This window comes from Ischnura elegans, chromosome 8 (genome assembly GCF_921293095.1).
Source record: "Ischnura elegans chromosome 8, ioIscEleg1.1, whole genome shotgun sequence".
Taxonomy (NCBI): Eukaryota; Metazoa; Arthropoda; class Insecta; order Odonata; family Coenagrionidae; genus Ischnura; species Ischnura elegans.
The window spans coordinates 49803842-49827916 of NC_060253.1; the positions used below are offsets into that span (position 1 = coordinate 49803842).

General features: G+C 37.5%; 1 protein-coding gene across 13 annotated transcripts in view; it reads left to right on the plus strand.

The window, feature by feature from the left end:
- LOC124164505 (sodium/hydrogen exchanger 3-like) overlaps positions 1-24075 on the plus strand; it is a 440080-nt gene that overhangs the window by 360502 nt on the left and 55503 nt on the right. For all 13 annotated transcript variants that reach the window (XM_046541835.1, XM_046541842.1, XM_046541837.1 and 10 more), the window contains exons 4-5: positions 19481-19737; positions 21931-22148. In XM_046541835.1, the coding sequence (XP_046397791.1) occupies positions 19481-19737; positions 21931-22148 (475 nt within the window). The remainder of the gene's footprint in view (positions 1-19480; positions 19738-21930; positions 22149-24075) is intronic.

The window sequence follows — 24075 nt, forward strand, 5'->3', positions numbered from 1 at the left end:
TGTCCGAGTTGCATAATACTGCCGTATTTTTCCTCGTGAAAAGTGGATATAGCTGACTGATAGCGCCGCGAGTGGTAATTATGGAATCTGATTTTAGAATTGTTAGTTTCAAGTCCGCCGTTACAAGCGGACTTAAGAATCCTCCAATGTAATATTCGTGGTCGACGCCTTGCCCTCGGACTATTTCTTATCTTACCCGCCATCAGGAGTGAAGAGAATACAGCGATTTTCTCACGTAGGCACCCTTAATAGCTGAACTCTCTTAATACTCTTGCACTTAAATCTTTTCAAGTACAGTCTTAAAAATTGTTATTTCCCATTAGGTCTGATAATTAAACTTGCTTTGGTGTGGAAAGATAAGGATAAATGCAGAGAAAATACAGATTGCGTTTCCATAAAATCAATTTAACAACCTATCTTAATAGAAAATGGTTTAACTATACTAATGGATTTAATTTTCTGTGAAAATTAATTGCCTCTTCTCTTAATCAATTCTAACATGGACGAGAATGTTCAATTTTTAATACTCTTTCAAAGCTCTCGTTTAATTAAGCTCAAAGAAAATTTGTTTCAGACAGTAATAATCGCAAATTTTCGTCCAACCTTAATTATTTAATGTCTTTAAAAATCCAGGGTATTCAATAAAATGTCGATTGGGCTAGATACCCAAGAAAAACAGTTTTTACAGTGGTAACTGCAAAGTGGACCCAAAAAAATGTTTGCGTTACCATAGCTCAGTAACTAAGGAGTTAAGACCCCATGTTTATTGGAAAAAAATTCTTAAAATTATCTCCCCTACCTCCTCCTGAGGTACTGAAGATTCCTCCTGAACCACCCTGTACCTTCTTCGATATAAATTCTTTATTTCAGTACGATAACATTTTCTGCTGGATTGGTACTTAATATACGTCATTCTGACTTCGTCACGGATAGTAGTATCGCTCCTCGTTTAGCAGGGAAAACATTCCACTAGTCTACTTCCCTCACGTGTCCGCGGCCACCCCTAATCATGGATTCTGCACGCCCTTCGCTCGTTCCTCTTCATTTGTCGACGGGCGAGGCGATAAAGCCAAGGCTCCCTCTCCTCGTTTGTTCCGTTCGGCCTTCGCTCCTCCAATTTACCTCATCGCCGAGAAAATGGCGAAAACATGGAATACCTCTTCTCTCAGGACCCGCGAGAACACTGTCTACTTCCGTTTATGATGGATAAAAGCACGAATATATTAGAGTGGATGGTTCCACAGTCGGCCGCTAGATGTGTTGACACTCGCCGCGCATTTGAATGTGTTCACAAAAATCGCCACTAGCGTCGCTGAGGAGCGAAAAGATCCGATTCGGTTTCCAGCCTTATTTATAGCCAGTTTCACGGAGGATTTGGCAATAATTAGGGTTGAAAACCGACATTAATATTCGTGATGTTATAAGCTACCAAATTCCAAACATTGTAATTCTATTCTTTGCAATTGCGAGTACTCAATGGTAAATATTGAGAAAAAACGAATCCCTTTGCTCTCATCTTCGCGGTTGGTCGTTAATTTATGACCTGAATAAGTCAAAGCGACAATTATGTGCACTAAAGGCACAGCTGTATATGTATTTTGATTGAATATTATATTAACGGGAAACAATCTGTTTTTTTATGTCTCTTTTAATCTAATGCGTGTCTCAGATGAACATAAAATATATAAAATTGTATTCGGTTGAGGTTGTGCGTGAGATATATTCGAATTATCTTTGCATTCAATGAATAGATTTCGATGACTTTATAGGTATATATCGCTATAAGATCAGTCGAATGCAAGCGAACTTTTACTCCAAGGAATTTTACTCGAAGTCTTTTACGAATCTTTATGCAGCTTACCTAATTAGTAATCCTAAATTCTTGTAGACATTGGTCTTAGGTAATAGAATACATAAGTATCAAAAGTAGTAATAAATGCCACCGTGGTTCTTAAACATCCCTAAATGCTATAAATTTAGGCCTCTCTCAATTTGAAAACTTAAGATTTGTTTACTGCCTGAATTGGGTAAAGAAATGCAGTAGTTTAACTCTAGAACATCGGCCGTAGCCATTGCAGCTATTTTTAAATCCACTTCGTGCCTGTACACGAATGAATTTCACGGGAAAAAGTGGTGTTTTGTGATTTCTCAACCTATAAAAAAAATAATTAAATGAATGGTGGAGGCCTATACTTTGTGGAAATCCATTGTAGGATACGAAGTACAATACTTTGCACTTTTCTGCACAGATATTTTTTTTAGAATCAAACAAAGAATTAGTGCTGATTATGCTGAAATGCAGTGAAACATGTCGACTCCTTTTTAGAAATATATTTATGTGTAGAAATGCAAAGTATTTTATCTCATAACCTTCACGAAATAAGCTTACGGATTTTGGAACTGGAAGAGTGCATTTAGGACGATCAGATTATCGAGGATTACCCGTCCGGCAAATATTATAAAAGAAATACGCAACATGCGTATCCACTTCCATAAAGTTATCTTTTTTTCGAAGGATAAAACCTGCGGCTATATTTATCGCTGACCCAATTTTTCGTTCAATTCAGCAACGAGGATAAAACCAACCGTATTCCCTCCCCTTTTTTCTCCTTCCGAACTCCCATACTGCTGCTCACGTGTAAGTTTATATTTTTTTGACCAGCTCCTGTGCCATTTCCTCCGAAAACCAGCCTCACGTGATGGAGGTCGATAAACACAGGCCGTGTTCACAGGGGTCCCACCGCACAACAACCCTTGCAATACTCCACCCCGATATACCAAACTGGCGACGAAGTTGGGGTCGCTGGAGAGGAAGGGTGGGTTGGGGGCATTCCACCCCCACCGCCGCATTCCAAGCGCGCCTCCTGACTCTCCCCACCTCCCGCCTCCGACGACGACGACGGGGTGAAGGTCACGGCTGCTCACGTGCGAAATCAACCCCTCCACTCACCGCGACATTACACCATCCTCAAAATCAACGAAGAAGGCGAGTTGAAAGTGGTGCAAGTTGGGGGGAGGCAGGTTTTAAGCTAGCGGCCCGTGACGGGGGCGAGACTGCAGCCAAACCTGATGGGAATTGGATCCTAAACAATTTTTTTTGTTATGCTCGATTGTGATTGATTTACAAACAAAGAGATTTGTTTTTTTCGTTTTTCAATGCGCCTCCTACTTCTTGAGCTATTATTGACGAAAGTCACGACGTTAACCCTTTCGCAAATAAGTTGATGACGTCACTAACTCTTTTCGAGTGGGTCGCCCCTTCTCCGCTACTCCTCGGCCTCGTGATTACGTCTCACGTTGTTATTAACATTTCATTAAGCCGTTATTTCTGACGAAAGTCGACAATGTCAACCCTTTCATAGATAAGTTGATGGCGTCACTAACTCTTGAAGAGCTGCCCATCGCTTCTCCTCTTACTCCTCGGCGTCCTGCTTCCGTCTCACGTGGTTATTAACACTCTGATGGCCGATTTTTTTCCGTCAACCTCGGAATCCCTGTCTTACGTCTCTTTGTGTCTATATTCATTCCAATGTCAATAGAGATCAAGTAATAACGTTGTGTTTCGCTTTTGATAGAGATCCATGGTTTATTTATCCGCGGCATGACATCATGTGTTTGAGGAAGCTTCGCCGAAAAATGGAGGATAAAATTCCGAAAGCAACTATTGACAATTCAAAGCTTTATCTTCGTCAAGCTTTGATTTTCTTGTTTAAAATTCATCATTAATGTTTTTAATCAGAATTGCACCTCTGTATTTAACATCAACAATATTTTTTTCATTCGATATGCAACTCTGTCTTTAACTTCACTTTAATAATTCTTTTTCAAACATCACATCAAGTATTTTATTTTTCACACTTCATTATTATCAGAAAATAGTGGAAGAGGAGGGGAAAAATCTCGTAGGAGAGATTTCGAAGAATAAATATCGAGAGGTAGCGAATTTTTATGACTGACGCCAGACGTCGTCGCAGCGGTTCCGTCGAGCGGAGATGAATAATGTGTTTGCTCTTGGGGAAACCGCCTGCAATAGCTAGAAAAGTGCGGGGCGAGAGTTTTGGGTGATCGAGGGCACGCGACACCTCTTGACGTGCCGTGAATTTATCTTCGAATTCGGATCGAAAAATCAATCCGGGACACTGCGCTAGACTCTGACGTTTTCCCAATAGATAAATAGCCTAGAAAACCTTAGCTTCTGAAATGAAATAAGTATTCTCTACCACATAAGTCACCGTCAGTGTATGGCAATATTTTCTGCTTAGGTGATGACGGTGTATCATTCCATTGCTGACGAACGTAAATATTTTCTATTTAGTATGGTTCTTGTAGAAAGTGGCAAGGTGCAAACGCTATGAATGAATGAAAACAAATACTCTGGTCAACAATTCTGAGATTGGTGTGATACAGCTCTCCACTGAATCCTCCTGTCAGCTAATCTTTTCACACCTACTCACTTCTTCTCTTTTTTCACTAACTCCTTATATTTTATTCAAGGTCTTCCTTTTCCGTTCTTTCCATCCAAGTGTCCCAAGACAATTGTCTGCATGAGGCCATCCTGTCTTGTTATATTGACGAATAGGTTGTTTCGAATTCTTATCAAGGTTTTCACGAGGCTTCTCTTCTCTCCTACTCTTCTTAAGACTTCCTCATTACTTACTACGTCTATCCATTTCTTCCTCATCATTCTGTAACGTCACATTTTGAAGACCTCTACCCTTGATTTTTCCATTGCATCCATTGTGTTCTGTTGTGACCATTCAAATCTTCAAGTAACTAAGAAGTGTCTTAAGCAACAGGCATATTTCAAAGCTTAATATTTTTAAAGCGTTGTGCTTCTTTATCTCATATTTACTACGAAGGTACTAAAGGCTCAGAAAACTTTTTCTACAGACACAGGACTGAAAGAATGGGCGTCAATAGAAGAAAATTCGTCTCCGCCTTCATACTTTTTTCACCTCCAACTCCATAGAAGTTCCTTTTCTGTCGTCTCGACCCATTCTCCCCACTACAACCGTTGGACCTCGGATTCAAACAGATGACGGTGACAGATAGCCTCTTGATATTCCACCCATACAACGTCATCCATCAATCCGCCCAAGAAAGTAAGGGAGGAAAGGACGAACGCCACACTCAATCAGAAAAAATACGAGCTACAATAAACTGCCAAGAGTATGAAATAAGATCATTTAAATATTAAAAAGTATGAGTGCCCGCAACTATGCTTTGAAAAATGTCTGTTGATTAAGACTCTTTTAGTTGTAAAATTTTAGGTTTTTTTAAATTTTTTCATCACACTTCTTAGTTATTTGAATATTTGGCCACAACAAAACACAATGGCAGCAAAAAAAATCAAAATTCCAACAAAATTTAAATGACAGGTAGTACACATACACGTGCACCTAATATGACAATGTATAGTCTAGCTCAAGGGTCTTCAACTTGCGGCCCCCCGGGCCGCATGCCTCCCGCCGGCTAATTTCTTGCGGCCCCTGGAGGCTCAAGAAAATATTGTATCGCGCCACACAGTATAAATATATATGGAAACACTCGTCAAAAATAAAAATGTCTAAAATCGCATTGATCGAATGAAATTTTTTACCAATAAAGATAATTGCACATTGAAATTATATGTTTTTTATTTTTTTGGTGTAATGGTAAAGTGACGTGGAGCATTGTGGACGATGTGAAGTCAATTTTTGGCCTTCGCATAAAAAAATTTGAAACCCCTGGTCTAGCGTGACGTGAGAAAAAGTTTGATGCCCAGAATCTGTTTTACCCCATGCATAATTTGTGCTTGGTGCACCTAGTTTACATTTCAAACATTTATACGAATGAAATGGAGGCAAATGTCGAATATGGGGCAATGTATTTACCAAGGAGGCTACTCAGTGGAGACCCATTCTATACCTTAGAAGGTTGAATTTCGTTTCCACCTCGGTTGCTTTTTAGTCGATCCTAAAAATCGACCGCAGCGCGGTGATGAATGCAAAGCAATCCATTTTTTCTCAATATTTGCTATATAATACTTATAATTTTGAGTTATTGATTTGGAAAGTTAGAAATCTGAGAGATCATATCATCAGGAATATAAATTGTGGTTAGCTCTCCAAATTTTAACTTATTTCTCCGTGGAATTCGGATCGCTTTGTCCGTCAGCGACGCGAGTGGCGGCTTTCGTGAACCCATTTAAATGCGTGGTAGGGTTACAACATATATAAATGCCGACTTGAGGATCCTCATTTGAATTATTCGTGAATTATTACTGTGGAACCTGGACAATTCGAACTTCTTTACTTCGAAATATGCTTTAATTCGAATATTTCTCTCGGTCCCCAGCATTTTTTATTCAAACAATGCTAAAAAATCGTGGATAATACGAATTTTTGGTGTGTTAAATTAAGTTATAAATTATGAGGTGTATTCTGTTAGTCAATAGAGTACGTATTCAGTGTGTTTAATCTCTTTGAGTACTATGAATCTATTGCAGTGTATTATGCTATGGCATCTTGTCTACACGTATAAGATTACTAGTTAAGTTGGTTGATGTGCGCAGCAGTTCAGATGTTGCTGAGTACATTTTAAGGTTAGAATAAAAATTTTACTTAACTTTACTTCGTAGTAGTTTGTTGAAATAAATATTCCTGTTTTAAGGTTACTTTAATCTTGTTAATTGGCATTAATCAATGTATTTATATTTCAAGAGTGTCAATTTAATAAAAAATTTTATTGGAAATATGAATATTATTGTTTTGGAACTATTTATTAAGGACATCTTTAATTAGAATTTTTAGATAGTTCGAAGTTTTTAACTGGTCCTTTGATGTGCGAATTATCCAATTTCCACTGTTTTTCCTTTAAAGTTTAAGCATAAGAGCCGACCGGTCACGCGAGAGTGATACGTCCTCTTAAGCATTAGTTTTGAATCACGCAGCAGGGCTTGGGCCTCCTTAAATAGCCCCATCATATAAGAATATCTGGAATGGGTCAGGGTCGCGAAGGAAGCCGACTATGACCTTCGAAGGAGCAGAAGGAAATAATCTCTCAGTCGTCATGGCAACGGTTACTTTAATGGGGTGGTAAGATGTACAGGGGGGCAACCGTTGGTCGCTCGGGAGTGTGTCTACTTGCTCTAGTTTCCCCGCAACCCCGCTCTCAACGTCATCATCGACTAACTTATATTGACCCGCAAATCAATCTCTGCTTGCTGCCGAAGTCCTCGAATTCCAGTTCGTACTCCGTGTCCGCGGGTCTTTTTTTTATTACCTCCTGGATTCGATCCGAGCTTCATTTCAGTGTCAATAGAGATCAAGTAATGACGTTGCATTTCGCTTCTGGTTGTACTCCAAGCCTTATTTATCCGAGAAATTTGATCGTGTGTTTTCTAAGGGGCTTCACCGAAAAACGGAAGGAAATGTTTCTTGAATAAAAATTACACGCTCATTTATCTATGTAGAGCCAATAATTTTTCCTAAATTTTTAGATAGTATAAGGGGTTTTAGTACTCTAACATCTGTTATGAAAAGAGTAAAAATGGTTATTTAGTGAAGAAAAGCCAGATGATTTTTTTGTTAATAGCACAATTAATACTCAATGTATTTTTGTTTGTCCGACAAGTTTAGACTAAGCAACAAATTTTTATCTTTCATACATTCATTAATGGTTCATATCACTGTCTCAGTTGACTTATTTTTTCAATTCTTATTGTAATTAATTTTGAGGTATTCTAATATAGACAATGCCTAAAAGGGATTCCTAATTTATCCATTTCTATTTTAAATATAAAAAAATGCTTGTAATGTCGATTGTGCGGATGAATAAATTAATTATTATAGTTTTAATTGCGTTTCATCGAATGATTTTAAAAATTAGGATTTCATTTATACTTTTTCTTGAAACTCATATCAATGTTCACAAAGAAATAACATTTTTAGGCTCATTAGTATATTCAAAAAGGCTCGTGCTGGGTTTATAGCACAGTTACATCTCCACCTGAAGTTGTAATTATGCTATGAAACCCAGATCAATCCTTTTTAAATACACTAGTAAACCTAACAGATTTATATTTTTTTATTTAATATAATGGAAATATTTTAAACAGTTAACAGCCTGAAGTTATCAGTTACTATATCAATATTTGTACTTAATGCAACGCACTTTTATGATACTTTTGAACGCAGAGAAACAAATATTGCGACCATAAAAAAAAAAATTAAAAACTCATGTTTTCATTCAAACTAAAAAGAAAGTAATCCACCCTACTTTGGTCCCAGGTCTATAATTTACAGGTGACAGGCTGTATTTCAAAACCAAAACCGTGGTGTGATTCCGCTTAAAATTTTACACCGGAGTGATATGATTTCATCATGTTATATTTGAGATTTAAGTATTGGAATGAATGTTTACTGAGATAGCATCTCAATTAAGATATTAAAATCGATGCGCACCATATTTTGGGTTTTAATTTTCTCACCCGCATTGTGGTAAACTTCTCGTAGCTGTAGAATAATGCAGAATCTTATGTCTAGACGAGCATTTACTGGCGATTCCTTATCGTGAACTACTTACTTTATTCCACTCATCTATCTAAATAGAACCTCGATTGACTTAGTTTTATTTGGATTGGTGTTATCATATTGTTCCATGCTGACCGACAGCTTTAGCCTTTCTGAAATTCAGCTCAAACTACCCTCGATTTTCCGCTCCCAATAATCCCTATGAAATCAAGTGATGCTAAATTTTGACCAATTTTGGAATCGTACGGTATGTCAATTCAAATGAAAGCTGAGTATCCTAATTGCAATCTATTTTCTCTACAGAGGCCATTCGCTTCAAAATTACCGCTGTTTATTTCCTCGCGTCGCGGTTCCTTTTTTTTCGATAAGCGTATAAATCAGACTTTGGCATTGAACTGATAAAAAATTCAATGCCATCAACTTTTTCATAAATAATTAACTTTCTCTTGGGATTCCGTTTGTGGTCATCGCTAGAATTATTTATGATAAGCGTATTTACTCTACAATAATGCGCTCGCGATTATTCTCGATTTTGAGCAATTTGAAATCGGTATCCCCTTCCTTATCTGGATTTTGTAATTATGTATCTGATAAATATATTTCTATTTTATTATTTATTATTTTATTTATTATTTTAGTATTTTCACTATTATCGGAAAACTGAAAATTAGTGTCATATATTACTATAATAACTGAAGATATATTTTTTCTATGAGGATTATTGAATCTTTGTTACGGTTTTCGCCATTTTCTGCATCCCTTATTTTCGCTATTGCTCTGCTGAAAATAAAATTTTGTTCGTATGAAAATATCCAAATCTTGGCTTCAACGATTGCAAACATTTCCGAGGTTTGTGGTAACAATCGGCACTGGCAAATATGAAATACTTAAAACTTTGCACTTGTTGGAGTCATTGTAGGCATATTAACGAGTTAAACTATATTGAGAGGTTGCGAGAGATTTTAAGTGGGCCGTGTTATTTTAGAGCGTTAATAAAACGAGAAGTTTTAAGTACCGATAGTTTGCCTTGCTCTTCAAAGCAGGCTTAATTAGTAAGCTGCAGGGCTATTAATCGCACAGAGAGACATGAAAATGGAGGCAGTTCAATATTACAATCGTAAGATTTAACTTTAATTATTATTACTCGAACTTCTATTGCCTTTTTAACTGCAATGTCATTTCGGCTAAGAGAATCTGTATCAGCGCAAATTCTGTAGTACCGCGTCCCACTATTGTGTCCCATTCCCCATATAATGGTCGTAATGATCTGTTAGCGTGGCAACCATCTCAAAACTCTTGGTATATTTTTTTCCCTGCTGTGCCCATAATACATCCGCTTTTTTAAGCGGCTTGACTTGGCGTCCTTGACATTGGCTTTGGCCTTCGCACGCGACGCAGCTGGGAACGGGTAGCGTTTTCCGCTATTGCGATTCTGCTCAATAGCGTGAATAACGCTCCTCGGGTTAGAACTCACGTGGCGATAGCGGAAAAAATAAGATGTGCATATAGATTAACGGGTACGTGGTTACGCTTTTCGATGCATTACTCTTTTTCGCTCCCTTTAGTCTCCAGAGGGCTCTGAGGTTTATGCGGGTGAAAAATAATAAATCGAGGGAAATGGCATTTTCTGCAACCCTTATTCTCTTGCTAATGCCCTGCTGGATATAAAATGAAAATAAAACGGAATATAATGAAGACGAATATTACAAAAGAGGGTCCTCAAGTTCTCAGTTAACGGGGGTGTAGGTTAAAGTAGATAATTTTGCTTGGGACTTGTCTCCATTGAATGCCGAATGCTTGTCTCAGTCCGAAGCGCTTCCCCTCCCCTCTGAAGTTCCCCCACCACAGCCACTCTCCCCTCCACTCGCTGCAGTTCTGTGCAATCAGGGGCCACCAAGTTTACGGCAGGAAAACGTTCTGTACGCCGTGTACAAAGAGCCAGAAGAAGTATATCATTGGCGACTTAATAAATATTCCGTAGAGACAAGGATGAAGCTGTGTGTAATAATTGGCATGTAATTTGTCAGAAGATAGTATTTATGCATAATATTAGCAATTTAGTGCATGTTTTGTTTAAGTATGGATAATTACTAAAGAAGTGTTTTTCTTCCATAATCGCTGTAGTAAAAAATTCCGCAGAATAAAACTTGAGTCAATTTTTAAAATTTTTAAATCACGTTAAATAAAGTAAAATGGCGCTGCGATCGACTCAAGTAGCCAGGAAAAATGTAAAGTTAAAAATTTATTCGAAGTGTGTTGAGAAAATAAGGAGAATTTTAGTTTTTTAACAAACATTTATTGATTTATTTGTTCACACCTTTGTTTTCGCCTTCAAAATAGTCCCCATTAGATACCATGCCCTTGTGCCTGCGCTTCTTCCAATCCTTGAAACACTTCTCAAACTCGATATTTGGGAGAGCCTTTAGCGATTTCTTTTAATGTCATCTATATTTATAAAGCTACGGAAATTTAAGGTTCACTTTATTTTTGGAAATAGGAAAAAAAGTCACACGGAGCCATGTGAAGCGATTATGGAGGCTGAGGCTTCGTTACAGTATTGTTTTTGGCCAAACGTTCACGAACAAGCAATTAAGTGCGAGCCGAAAAAGTCCGAGCTCATAAAAACACGTTTAACCTTAGCGGCTGCCACAGACTAAGTTAACAGTGAATATAGCTGAAATTTTTATGATACGTTAGAGGCACGTTTACCAGCATCATGAAAAAATTTTCTTCTCTTTCATATCCTTCTATACATGTTCCATATATTTCCTTCGAGGTCATCCTTTACCGTTCTTGCCATGTACTCGTCCCTCGACGATTGTCTTCATAAGGCCATCATGTCTCAAGATGTGGCCTATAAGGTTGTTCCATATTCTTATCAAGGTCTTCATGTGGCTTCTCTTCTCTCCCACTCTTCTTAGGACATCGTCATTACTAACACTTTCAATCCATTTGATTCTCATCATTCTTCTTTTCACATTTCGAAGGCCCCGTCTCTACCCTTGATTTCTCCACTCTGTTATTGTCCATGCCTTACTTCCGTATAGAAGCAAACTCCAAATGTAAGTTCTGACGAATTGTTTCCTTACTTCTTTGTTTAAATTTCCCGCTGTAAGAAGCTCCTTCTTCTGGTGTAATTGGTCTCTTCATCTAACCTATTCTACTGAGAATTTCTTTCTTGCTTATCCCATCGCTAGTTATATTACTTCTCGAATAACAGAATTCATTCACGTCTTCCAGTTTATGTTTCCCTATTGTAATGTTAGTCTTGACTTCTTCTCTTCTGCTACATACTAATATCTTAGTTTTTTGTGCTTATTTTCAGCTGAGCTTATGGCTTCTTGAAGAGTGCTGTCTATGATGGAAAACCATTCTATCATATCGTGTGCGAAAATTATTTTCTTTGACTCAAGCAGTCGCGAACTTACCTCCTTGATGTATATGCTCTCTGATTATTATTCATCGCGAATGCTCAGTCTTTTCTTTTTCATCACCGTTCGATGACTTCTCTTTCAGATTACTAGCCACGAATGATTGAAGGTCTCGGAAAAATAAAATCGATCGCCATCCGATGAAAAGAAAATGCTAGTCCATATTGTGGTTTTCTTCGGTGGGATATGAATGCGACTGGCGGCATTGATACCTCTCCCCCTGCTTCCCATTACTCTGGAGATATCCTGCCGATCGGTGCAGTTACTTACGTCATCGAATAAGACGTCACGTTTTCGGACGGAGCTGTATAGAAAAGTTCTTTTGGCGCTGCAGCAATGAGGCCATATCTAAGACGTTTCATGTTCTTATTAGCGCATATCCCCAGCTCGAATGGTCTTTTTTGGTGACGAATTGCCTTAGACTAGCTTAGACCTTGCACTGAAATCTATTTAAAACATTATTGATTAAATCAACGAGAACGATACTGGGTGATTTTCCACCACTAAAAAATGTCGAAATCGGTGACACTTCGCAATCATATTGTCGATACTAGCTCGAAGCTCTCGTTTAGTTAAGTTCAAAGATATATTGTTTCAAACAATTATAATCGCACGTTTTCATCCAACTCATTTATTTAATGTCCTTCCAGAGTAAAATCTAGAGCATTAAGTAAAATTTCGAAATGCCTGGATACCCATGAAAAACCATTTTCATGGTAACTGCAAATTGCTTCCAAACTGCAAAGTGCAAATGTTTGCGTTGCCATAGCTCAGTAAATAAGAAGTTTGAGCTCATATCTATCCACAAAAAATGCTTTAAATTGTCTCCCCTGCCACCTCTGAATAACTGAAGATTCCTCCTGAAACTCCCTGTATAAGTAATTTCTTTTTTGTGCATATCCTGTTTTATTAACAACATAAGTGGGTTTTTTATTGTAAAGTGCCTTTTTTCAACATTTTCCTTAATCTCGGGTGAAATGATTTTACCTTTTGCTTTGTGATTATTTTCTTAGGTGCATTTCTAATATTTAAGTTGCAGGAAAATGCTTTTCAGGGTCTACTCTGCTTTCCTCTGAAAATTTAAGATATTCTTCAAACTGTATATTTTTTTTTTTTGGTGTCGGATTTTTCGAAAAATTGCTTGAAAAACTTATGCTATCAACATTGAAAATTTCAGGCCGTGTAAAGTAAGATCTTTGTCAACATTTGCCCGTATCAGTATTATTCGGTGTGATCATTCTTTTTTATGTACATTATTGTTTGTTTGACGCCGTTGTTATTTTGAATCGTCTCCATCATTTCGGCGGTCCGCCCGGGGTGCATTTTTTAAAAATTGTATTCTTTTCATTTATTTTTATGCATGGATCGATAATGAATTGTTTAAAGTTATATGCCATTATTTTCTTTTAAAAAATTGAAATTTTGTTTTTATTATTATGAAATGTATTCAAGTATAATAATTTTACAATTTTCTTTGTAATTATTTTCTCAGATGCATTTTTTATATGTAAAGTACATGAAAATGTTTAACAGGATCTATTCTGCTTACCCCTGAAAATTTTAGTGTGATAACCTAATTTTTACGCAAAATATTCCGTCAACAAAATAGACCAGTCGGCAGGGAGGTATGAGGACCCTAAACGATAGTTTTTGCATATATCACGTTAGAGTCACATAAACTCACGTCAAATTAATGCAAAAAATAAGATGTATGACCCATCCTTCTCCAATTCCTTTCTGGCATATATCTCGACGTAATTATAAACTAAAAAACACACGTATATGGTTTTATATCAATAATAAAAAATAATAGAACGCTACAGTTTCTAAGTTTTGATAAAATTTAGCATGTTTACCTATTGACGAACAATTGTGACTCTATTTGTAATCGATGACACCGCCAATGTTTACCCTCAAAATTTTTTGAAAGTGTACTGCTGCAGTAAAATCAAAGCAATTAAAACAATTATATTTTTTAATGAAGAGGGTGGTTTTTTATGTATCGTGTGCATTATTGCAGAACGGTATTTTTCTCTCATCCCATATATTCTCCGTTAATACTGCACCTTAAGTGATAAGGGATGTATCATTGTAAACTTTAAATCACCGGCTTCCTACGAAAAATGCAATCTTATTATCATATTTCACTATTTACCTATTATTGTGGATTAAAAGTTTCGATTTTTTCATGTCGATTACTCGTTCCAGGTGTATCGACGCCACACATTTTTTTATTCTAAAATTTAAAAAAAGACTATCAAACCCGTTAAATCCATAACTAAACCAAAGAAACCAAAAAGTATTGAAAATAAAATCTAAGAAGTATGAAGCGTTCTCTGAAAGAGACATCACGAGTAAGGAACTTAAAATATAACGTTTATCACGAATAAATTAGTATCAAAACCCTCTTGCCTGCATTGTATTCATATCTTTTGTATTTTTTTTTTGCAATAAAACAAGTATGAAGAAAATACTTTATGATACACATTCTTCTCTATTTAAAACACAATTAAACCGTTTCCTTTGCATACTTATTCCCTGGTATCGTGCAAAACGATCAGCGTGACAGTGCGAAATTTACGCACGGATTACGAAGTCTATCTTTCAGTAATTTTTAATCTTTTAGCAGTTTTTTTAATAATTTAGTAAACTAAAAGCATATTTTTTTATTGAATAGATGAAATAGAGCTGAAAATAGTGACGCAGCGTGTCCTGTCAGTGTACATGTTCGAACCCAAGGTATTTGAAGTATAAGTTTGATTTTTAAAAAAAAGTAGACCCCTCTCCGAAGGAGTTTCAGAATAAAAATTCAGACTAGTTTGCCAATTCTGAACTAAGTGCTTTTGAATGCTAACTTTACATCCAAGCTGTTTCCGAGTATAATCTCCACTATTGTGGATCAATGGTATGTACGACTATTGGGCTCAGGGTGTATCTAAGTTCCCACGTTTTGTTTTTTGTCTCAATTTGCCTCCCACCCTTGATATTTCTTCCACCCTCCGTGGCAGCAGCGTTGGGTATTTTTTGATTGATAGTCCCCGTCGCAAATCGGACCACCACCATCAATCTCTCTCGTGCAACACCCCCTCCAAATCAAAAGAGTGCTTCCATCCCTCTCCATTGTCAGTTCCACTCGGCTCTTTTCTCCTACCACTGCGAATGTATGAGCTAAACTATTCCTATACTATCCGAACTTCACAGAAGAGGAGCTATACAAAACTTTCCTATCTTTTCCTACAGTTTTGAGTATGAAATGTATTAAAGTTTTACTAAATTTCTACAAATACTTAGTATAAACTGCCTTAAACCAGGGAAACTTTGCTAGGTTTTGAAAAATATTGTTTCGCGCCCTACATAGTTCCCGAACTAACCAAGAGAGGCGCCAATATTTTCATCATAGCTGCGATATAATTTACTCTCGTCACCTTTACAATCCTCGTACCTTCTCTGACTAAAATATCAAAGTTTTCTTTTAATATTGAAGTTAGTGAGTCTTAAGCATTCCTCTTTTAATGTTTTGAGTATCTCTGTGTACCTCTCTTCATATTAAAGAGCTCTCACAGTTCAAAATTTTTTTTTCCCATTATTTTATTGCGATTTCTACTGGTTGGCAATGTTGTCCCAGTTCCAGGGAATCATTGCCAACTAGATTTTTAATTTTTTAACGCACTGTCTTTTATTCAAGCTGCTATTTTTCACGCATTTTGAAAGTAGAGACTGAGACTAATGGTTTATGATGGTTTTAAAGCTTTATCGAACCTTAACTTACAAGAAGGCTGTTGAAAAATAAAAAAGTAGCAAAATTTTCCCGGTTTACGGTATGCTAAACGTTTCATATATTTTTCTACCTCTACAAATGATGGACTCTACTCAATTTTATATTTTTACCTGCCGCTGCGTTATGCACTATCTTTTCCTACCACGACGAAATATAAAATAAATATTTCCTATGATTGCCTACCGCTACAGAATCTGAAATTTCCTTTAAACGTTTATTACGTCATCTTAAGGTAATTTGTTATCGTCATCATAATTTCTTCTTTGAGGATGATGATGCCATTGACGTTGAATTCTGTTTGAAATGGAAATAACAGCCTCTCCATGGGCTACCACCTTATCGTGGTGGAGAGGTTTGAGTGCCCCAATGACCCAGAGGGCTATGCTGGCGGGAGCGTATGCTCCTGGTAGGACCACCCAGGCCAGATAGGTCGAAGGGTTGGGGGACTAACTAAGTGTAGCCCACTAGTCCTCCAGCTTGGGGGTTGTGCGACAGGCCGGTAACCTGCCCATGTAAAACCTTCTTTAACTCAGAGTTTAACAGAGAGCCACAGGGATCCAGTAGACGATGACTACACAAAAGTAATATCAACCATTTGGCAAGAGAAGTATAGGAAGACCAAGAAAAAGATGGTATTGTGGAGCCGGAACAGGCATAGTAGCCTATTCCTGGAAGGAAAAAGAAGAAGATGGAAATAATAGTTGAAAAAAATCATCCACACCTTTCATTAGTTTTAAAGTATGGTTAGCGTATGATTTGAAATCCAGAAGGTAACTTGGTAGATATCACTTTGTTATTGCTCATGCTGCCTTTCGACTGGGTTTCAGTTCCATGCAGTGAAGCAAGAGTGCTAAGTTGGACGGAAGATTATCCCTTAGTTGGCATTTTTTTATCTCTCTGAAGGCATGCATCGAGCAGGAAGCGGCCGGAAAGTGGTCATTTATCACACTTTAAGAGATGGAGGTTGATCGGAAGGCAACGCACCACGACAGTGATATACGTAGTGCGCCTTCCTTTGCATTCACGTCTAATGCACTCGCTTTGATGTATACAAAGTTTTGAGAGGAGGATATAGGAGAAAATAAGCGTCCTTACCCATGCATGCAGAAATTTCGAAGCGCATTGTAAAAAATGCTAATTTCAACGATTTAATGTGATATTCTCACTAAACAGACAATGTCAATCAGGTATGTTTAACTTTATACAGGTAGTGTTTTAGCTTTACGTTAAGACTTATTCAGGGGCGGTCTGGGGTGATTGGAGGTCCTCGGCTGGGGCTCATGATAGGGCCCTCATTACCGGGGACTGCAGGGGTCTTGCCCCGAAAAAAGTTTAAGAAATAACTTGACCGGAAATGAATTTTGACGCTCATGTGGTTCTTAAAAACTAGACAAAAGTTAATAAAAAATAAAAAATACGTAAGAAAATGCACTATGAAAACTGAGAATTTCACATATTATAAAATTTAACAATGCGTAGTGATTATATCATCTAAATAGTAATTTTTTCCTTCAAACTGCGCTGAAATCTAAAAAAAAAAACTAAAAATTTTCGTGTAACCCTTTCAAAAATGCATCAGGTTTTCTTTTATCTTCTCACAACTTTATTTTATTTATATTTTGTGCAATATTTTTACTCTGACTGCATGTTGTAAATTAAGTTACTAATGAAAACGTAAAAGTTAATAATAGCAAAAAATTTGATTCTGTCATAAGTTATGGTTATGTCATACAAAAAGTAATCCGAGTCTTTCTTCATTATACCTATAAGCTTCACACATAATAATATATCTTTTATCATATATTTTAGCTTCTCGATAGACGCGATCGTTGTGGGGGCCCCCTTATCTCGGGGCCCTCATCAATTGCCGACCAGCTACTTTGCCCACCAAAGAGTATGGCCTTGGGGAATTTATTTTTTTTCAACTGTGCAACGGCCTTAGATCGTTCAATCACTTATAAAATCAAGCGAGCTCTCGGTTTCAAGGAACCATCGTCATTTTATGGATAAAGTTGATCCAAAAACCTTCGCATCGGCCCCGATATCTTATTTCGTTCACACATATGTACGGTGATGCGGAAAATCTCGCCTCTCATAATTAGACGCAACGTCATGTATTAGCGTCATCAAGGTAACGGATTGTGTGAATAATTTGTCTTGTCTTAAATTTTGACGGATGGTCCCTCAAGACATCCCTCTTTTCCGATCCGTCTTTCTTGAGTGCTCTTCAAAATGACTGGTAAGCCATCAAGTCAAACATGAACATCTTTCTTTTCGTTTTCCATTATAATTTCTTTGCTCATCGATTTGCAAAATAAACCTTATCATAACATATACTAACCACGAATGTCACCAAGGTTATTTATCTTTTCGACGTGCAGAAGTTTTGAAAGTGCCATCATCAGTTATCTGAAGATTTGTTTGGCACACCCCTCCACTCAATTATTCTATCAGCTAATATTTTGGATTTTAAATAATTTTCTGCTTAATACCCTTCATCGCCTCCTCTATCTATCTCATCGTAGGCCTTTCTTGGCCGTTCTTCACTTCTACCGGTTCTTCAAACATAATTTTTATCAGGCCATCGTGTCTCATGATATAGCCAATTAAGTTGTTCTCGAACTTCAAGTATTCTTTCACTCGAGGTTTTCAAAATATTTTCTCCTACTATTCTCAGACCTTCTCAAACCGCGAAGCGGTACAATTTTGCCATTTTTTTCTTTTTCAACTTCTTTCTTGTAATTAAAGCTGCGATAATACTTTAAAACCATCATGAACAATTACTCTTGGTCTTCACTTTCAAAATGTTTGAATAATAACAACTTAAGTAAATTTTTGTACGTTAAAAAAATGAAAAACATATTAGGCAAAGATTCCCTGGAACTGGGGAAACATTACGAACTGAGTTATAACACGAGGAAATCTCAATAAAACAGTAGAAAAAAATAATTTTTAACTTTGAAAACTCTTTAATATGAAGAAAGGTACAGAGACATACTCAAAACAATGAAAGTGGAATGTTTAAAACTCGCTAACTTCAATATTAAAAGAAAACTTTGACATTTTCGTCAGAAAAGGTAAAGATGCCACTGATGAGGGTTTAATTGTAAGGAGGGTAAAGTATATCGCCTGGTTGATGAAAACATAGGCGCCTCCCTTGGTTAGGTCGGGGACTTGGTAGGGCGCCAAACATAATATTTTTCAAAGCCTGACAAAGTTGTCCCGGTTTACAGAAACAACAATCTCACGATCTTTATCATTCCTCTTTAACGCCACATTTCAAAGGCTTCCAACCCTGATTTTTCCGCCGCTGTCAACGTCACTGCCTTATTACCCTATAAGAATATGCGTCTAATGTCTACAAGTCCCAAAAAATTGATTTTTTACTTCAGAACTTACATTCCCAACCATTAAGAGACCTCTGTTTTTGATAACTTTTTTTCGCTTGATCTATCCTCCAGACTATTTCTTTCTTGATTCGTTTAATTTGTTTTCAAACAAATTATATGAAGTGAAATAGTTAGCTCTTCTATTAATATAACTCTCACGTTTAGGACTTGAAGCCATACATTTTCATATGCTTACACACCCTTTACTCCTTTATAAGGATACAAATGATATTAAACTAATTTAAAAAATTTAAAAACAATAAAATTGGGGGGTCATGACCACTGTTAACCTCCCGTAAATTCGCCCCTGTAATTCGTAAATAGTTCGGTGTTCCGTCATTTACCTTCTCTTGTCTTCCTTATTAACAGGTGCTGTACGACATGTTCGAGGCGTACGTAAAAATGGGTCCAGGGAACATCCTCTACACTGATATCCTCTCCGGCTTCGCCTCCTTCCTCGTGGTCGCCGTCGGCGGAACTATCATCGGCGTCATCTGGGGCCTCCTGACCGGTTTCGTGACCCGATTCACGAACCAGGTGCGAGTCATCGAGCCCATATTCATATTCGTGATGGCGTACTTGGCCTATCTCAACGCTGAGATCTTCCATATGTCCGGGATATTAGCGTAAGTACACAATTATGTTCATGGATTCAATGAAATGTTTGAATAATTTTTATAAACCGCTATTATTACAGTATTCTGCCCAACATTCTACCCATCAACAAGGTAAGGGATAACGATTTTAGGTGTAAAAACACCGTAGAAAAGTTTTTTCCTTATATTTTTCGCACTCATTCAGCAATCACAGTTCATTAGTGGTATTTCCGATCTTGTGCTGAAACGAGCGGTCGCCATGTTCCTTATATCATGACTTAAATAAATTTTGCCGGCACTCACTCCTGAGTTTCTGCAATTTTTTTTTGCATTCGCCTTGTAAATTAGTTATGGTATTCGATTCCTTGAGTAGTACACGTAAATGTTAAAATAAAATGTAGTTACCCTTTTACACAATTATTTTAATGTATACGACGTGATTCGGCTCTTAGAGCCATCATCTCGTACAATACATCACAGTACATTAGAGCATCACATTTATGCAGCAATTACTAGAGTCCTCCTACCCCTGCTTTTTCCATATCTCCTTGGTTGTATGTTTTCTCACTCCCTCCCCACTGTAATTCTATTTCCCACCCCTTCCTCAAACTTGTCAAATCCTCCTCTGCCTCTAACTCAAATGTATAAATGTGATTTTTTTATGCACTGTGATGTCTTGTACAAGAGGATGACTCTGTAAGCCAAAACGTGTCACGCGAACTGGCGCCGACTCCATGGGGCCTGAGGGGGCCCAAGCCCCTTCAAAAATTCGTAATGGGGGGAAGAGAAGATTTTTCGGCCTTGTCGATTTCCCCCGGAATGTCGAGTTATCGAGGGTCGAGTTTTCAGGGTTCTAATGTTGGCCATGTGACTCTTCTAAAATGCTAAAAAAAAATTAAAACTCGCTATTTATAAAAATTTCCCGAGGCAAGACACCCCCCAATATTTTTTATAAGTCGGCACCCCTGGTCTTACGTATTAATATAATTGTGGAAAAGTGAAATGACACTTTATTTTAATATATCGAACATCCGCTATATCCCGCCTGAATCGCTTGAATTTATTCCGAGTAAACGTTAAGTCTTGCAATTCATCAAGACTACTTTGATAAAAGCATAAGTAAGCTCGAGCCATATTTATGAAATTCATGCTGTAAGGGTTTTTTAGCGAGCTTTTCAGTAGAAGAATAAACTGCCGATACCCCGATAGATGAAGAAGAGGCAGTGAGGAGTATTACTCCTTTTTTGTAGATAACGCGAGTGTGTTATTTTTCCTCACAATTTTATTTTTTACCTCATTACACCCCTGGCATGCTTCCCGCCCCGAGAGATCTTCTCAATTATGGATAGTTTCTTCCTTTTTTGTGGAGCGGTTTTTCTTGAAGGCTTTACAGAACTGGGAGATGAGAATTCAATATTCACCTTCCGTCCTTTCACTCTCTGTACAAACAGGCGTCTTGGCGCTTCCATCCCGTGTTCTGAGCGTCATCTTGGTGAGGGAAATCTTTTTATTGCAGTACCAAGTAATTTGGGAGATTCTTCAGTCACTTACAGTCCTTTTCGACTTTTTTTGCCGTGATTTAACTCCTAGAAGTTTCTTTACTAATTCCATTTCACTCTACAAAATTTCCGAATCCATCGAAGAAATGACAATTCAACAACACACTTTAAAATGTTCAAATCCTATTTGTTGCTGTCATGTGTGTTTGAGAAACTTGAATAAGTTGGTAATTTGGTTGTATAATGCGTAAGTTGACGTTGAACCTGTTCATTTAATATGGGTGTTAACTTGTATATTTTTGAGGTAAATATGTAGCGTAACTCCATTCGGAGTTATGAAAAATGCGAAGAGTACTTTTATTTATTTTTTGTCCCCGTATTTGAGCTAAACTATTTGCTTTAGATTAATCAGGCGACGGATTTTCTGTTTCTTAATACGGAGCAAGTTATATTCTCATTCGATTTTTTCTTCATATGCAAGAATTGAGGATTTAGTAGCCAAAAGGATTCAATAAGCGTTTTTTGAACTTTAATTAATATTTCCCAAGGTTACTGAAATCCAGATATGAAGGAGAGATTTTTTTCAATTTAACACCAGGCTTCTTAAGGAGACTTATCTTATGGTGGAGTTATGTTCTCTGTGGATTTTTTTGTCTAACAGTACTTACTTTTCACAGGGAAATGAATAATTCTAATGTTTTATCTGCATTCCATTCGATGGCAGCATCACTTTTTGCGGCATCACGATGAAGAACTACGTGGAGGCGAACATCTCCCACAAGTCACACACGACGGTCAAGTACGCGATGAAGATGCTGAGTAGTTCGTCGGAGACTGTGATCTTCATGTTCCTGGGCGTGGCCACCGTCAACGACAAACACGCTTGGAACACGCCCTTCGTCCTCCTCACCATCCTCTTCTGCTCCGTCTTCAGAGCCGCAAGTGAGTATACTACCATGCTTCATTCTTCTATCGGTAGACGCTCAAACGTATTCGTTCCCACGATCTCATGGTATGACCACGTTCACTATTTTTATTATGTGAATGTAACGTAGATGAAAGCTGTGTAAAAAATTACGGAAAAATTGTATTTCAAGACAAAATGCTTGCATTACATTCACATTGAAGGTTTGGATATTACATATATATGCAATACTTCTTGCGATAGTTAATATTTCTCTTGTAATTAATATTCTTCGTTAAGCCTGAATCACACGATAATTACTTATGTCATTTTCGAGTGATAACTCCAGCGATCACTCGAGTGATCATTCCGTAATGATCGTCGCGGGCAATTGTTTTTCGCGATCACTCCAATGATGAGGATTCTCTTCACTTTTTTCATCACTCGTCTGGTTGCTTTTTCCGTCGCTGAAACCGTCACTGAAACACCACATCAGCCAATCAGAACGCATGCCCTTATGGAGCGATTGCAGCGCAGCGTTTGACAAATCGTGGGAACGACATAGGTAAAGATAAACAAGCCATATATTTTCGTGATGCGGGTCCTATGGCAACGAGCTGTGATATCGGAAATGATGCGAAAAGCGACGGCGGGAGGGACCGTGTGAGTCAGAAAAATTATCACTCGAGCGATCACTTTTCTGGTAGCGGAAAGCAATCGCTCGTGTGATGACTTATGGGGATGGAACAAGTGAACGTGTGTTTCAGGCTTTAGACGCTTCGGTGTGACACGCGTATTCATTAAGTCATTGCCCTATGTTTCGTTGCTGTTCATTTTTTTCTGTGAGGATAAGTTAACTTTCCAGTCAGTATTTCAACAACTTGCAATCATTTATGATGTTTCATGAAGAGGAAGAGGTTGTAGTTGGAGGGGTAGAAAGAAGTTTCATTTTATACGACTTAAAAGCAAGCACTTTAAGGTCTTTCTGATTTTCAAGGAGAATGAGATAAAGGAAAGCTAAGGTAGCTTCAATAGGGGCTATGTCCCCAAAATTAGCCATACATGGGACTATTTTCATATATTAAATGAGAAAAGATTGATTCTTTATTCTCGGAAATGTATTGCGCAGAAAACGTATTAAAATTTCAATTTTTTACGAATAATTGTGTAATTTATTTTGTTTTCATTTTGATCATGAATAAAAATGTCTTTTTTTCTGCACTAGTGCATTCAAGATGGGTTGATTTTCATGGTGATGGATAATACGTTAAGAGAGCGCATCATTCCCACTTGGTCGATTAATATTCGTGAGGAATTAATGGTATAACTCTTTATATTATTTGTATTAAAGTATCATACCGATTAATCTTGGTTTATACGGAGAATTAATGCTAATAACTCAGGCCTTACGTCATAATCTTGAAATTTTTTGGTGAGTAGATCCTTGTCAACATTTCCCTGTTTTTAAAATATGACAAACTTGCCTAAGTAGGTACGATCTTTACATTTGAGATGACGGAAAATGTAAAATACAGTAACCCTTTAGACTCTGTAAATTTCGAGATAATAAGGTGAATAAAAATCAAATGATAAGGCACGAATGAAGACTGCAAACACGACCGGTCTAGCTGGAGTGATTGGTTTTTTTTAAAGAGTGTCCTGGGTACCTATGGGGTAAATATTTCATTCCATCCTAAGGCTAGAGGGAACCTCAAGTCTCTGGGGAAAGGTTTACTGGAAGTTCAGCGCCTCCATTCCAAATTTATGGCTGAGCTATTTCGAAATCTTGCCGAGTCAGACTCTATGGCGCCCCGATCGAGTCACTTGTTTTCAGCGAATCGGTCCCACTAGCAGTGGTGTCGCCACTCGCAATTTGATTCCATTGGGGGTTCAAATGCTTCTGTGCCTTCGGAGAGCCGATATTTTTACGCTGACAGGTCATTGTCCTCTTTCTTTGTCGGGTTC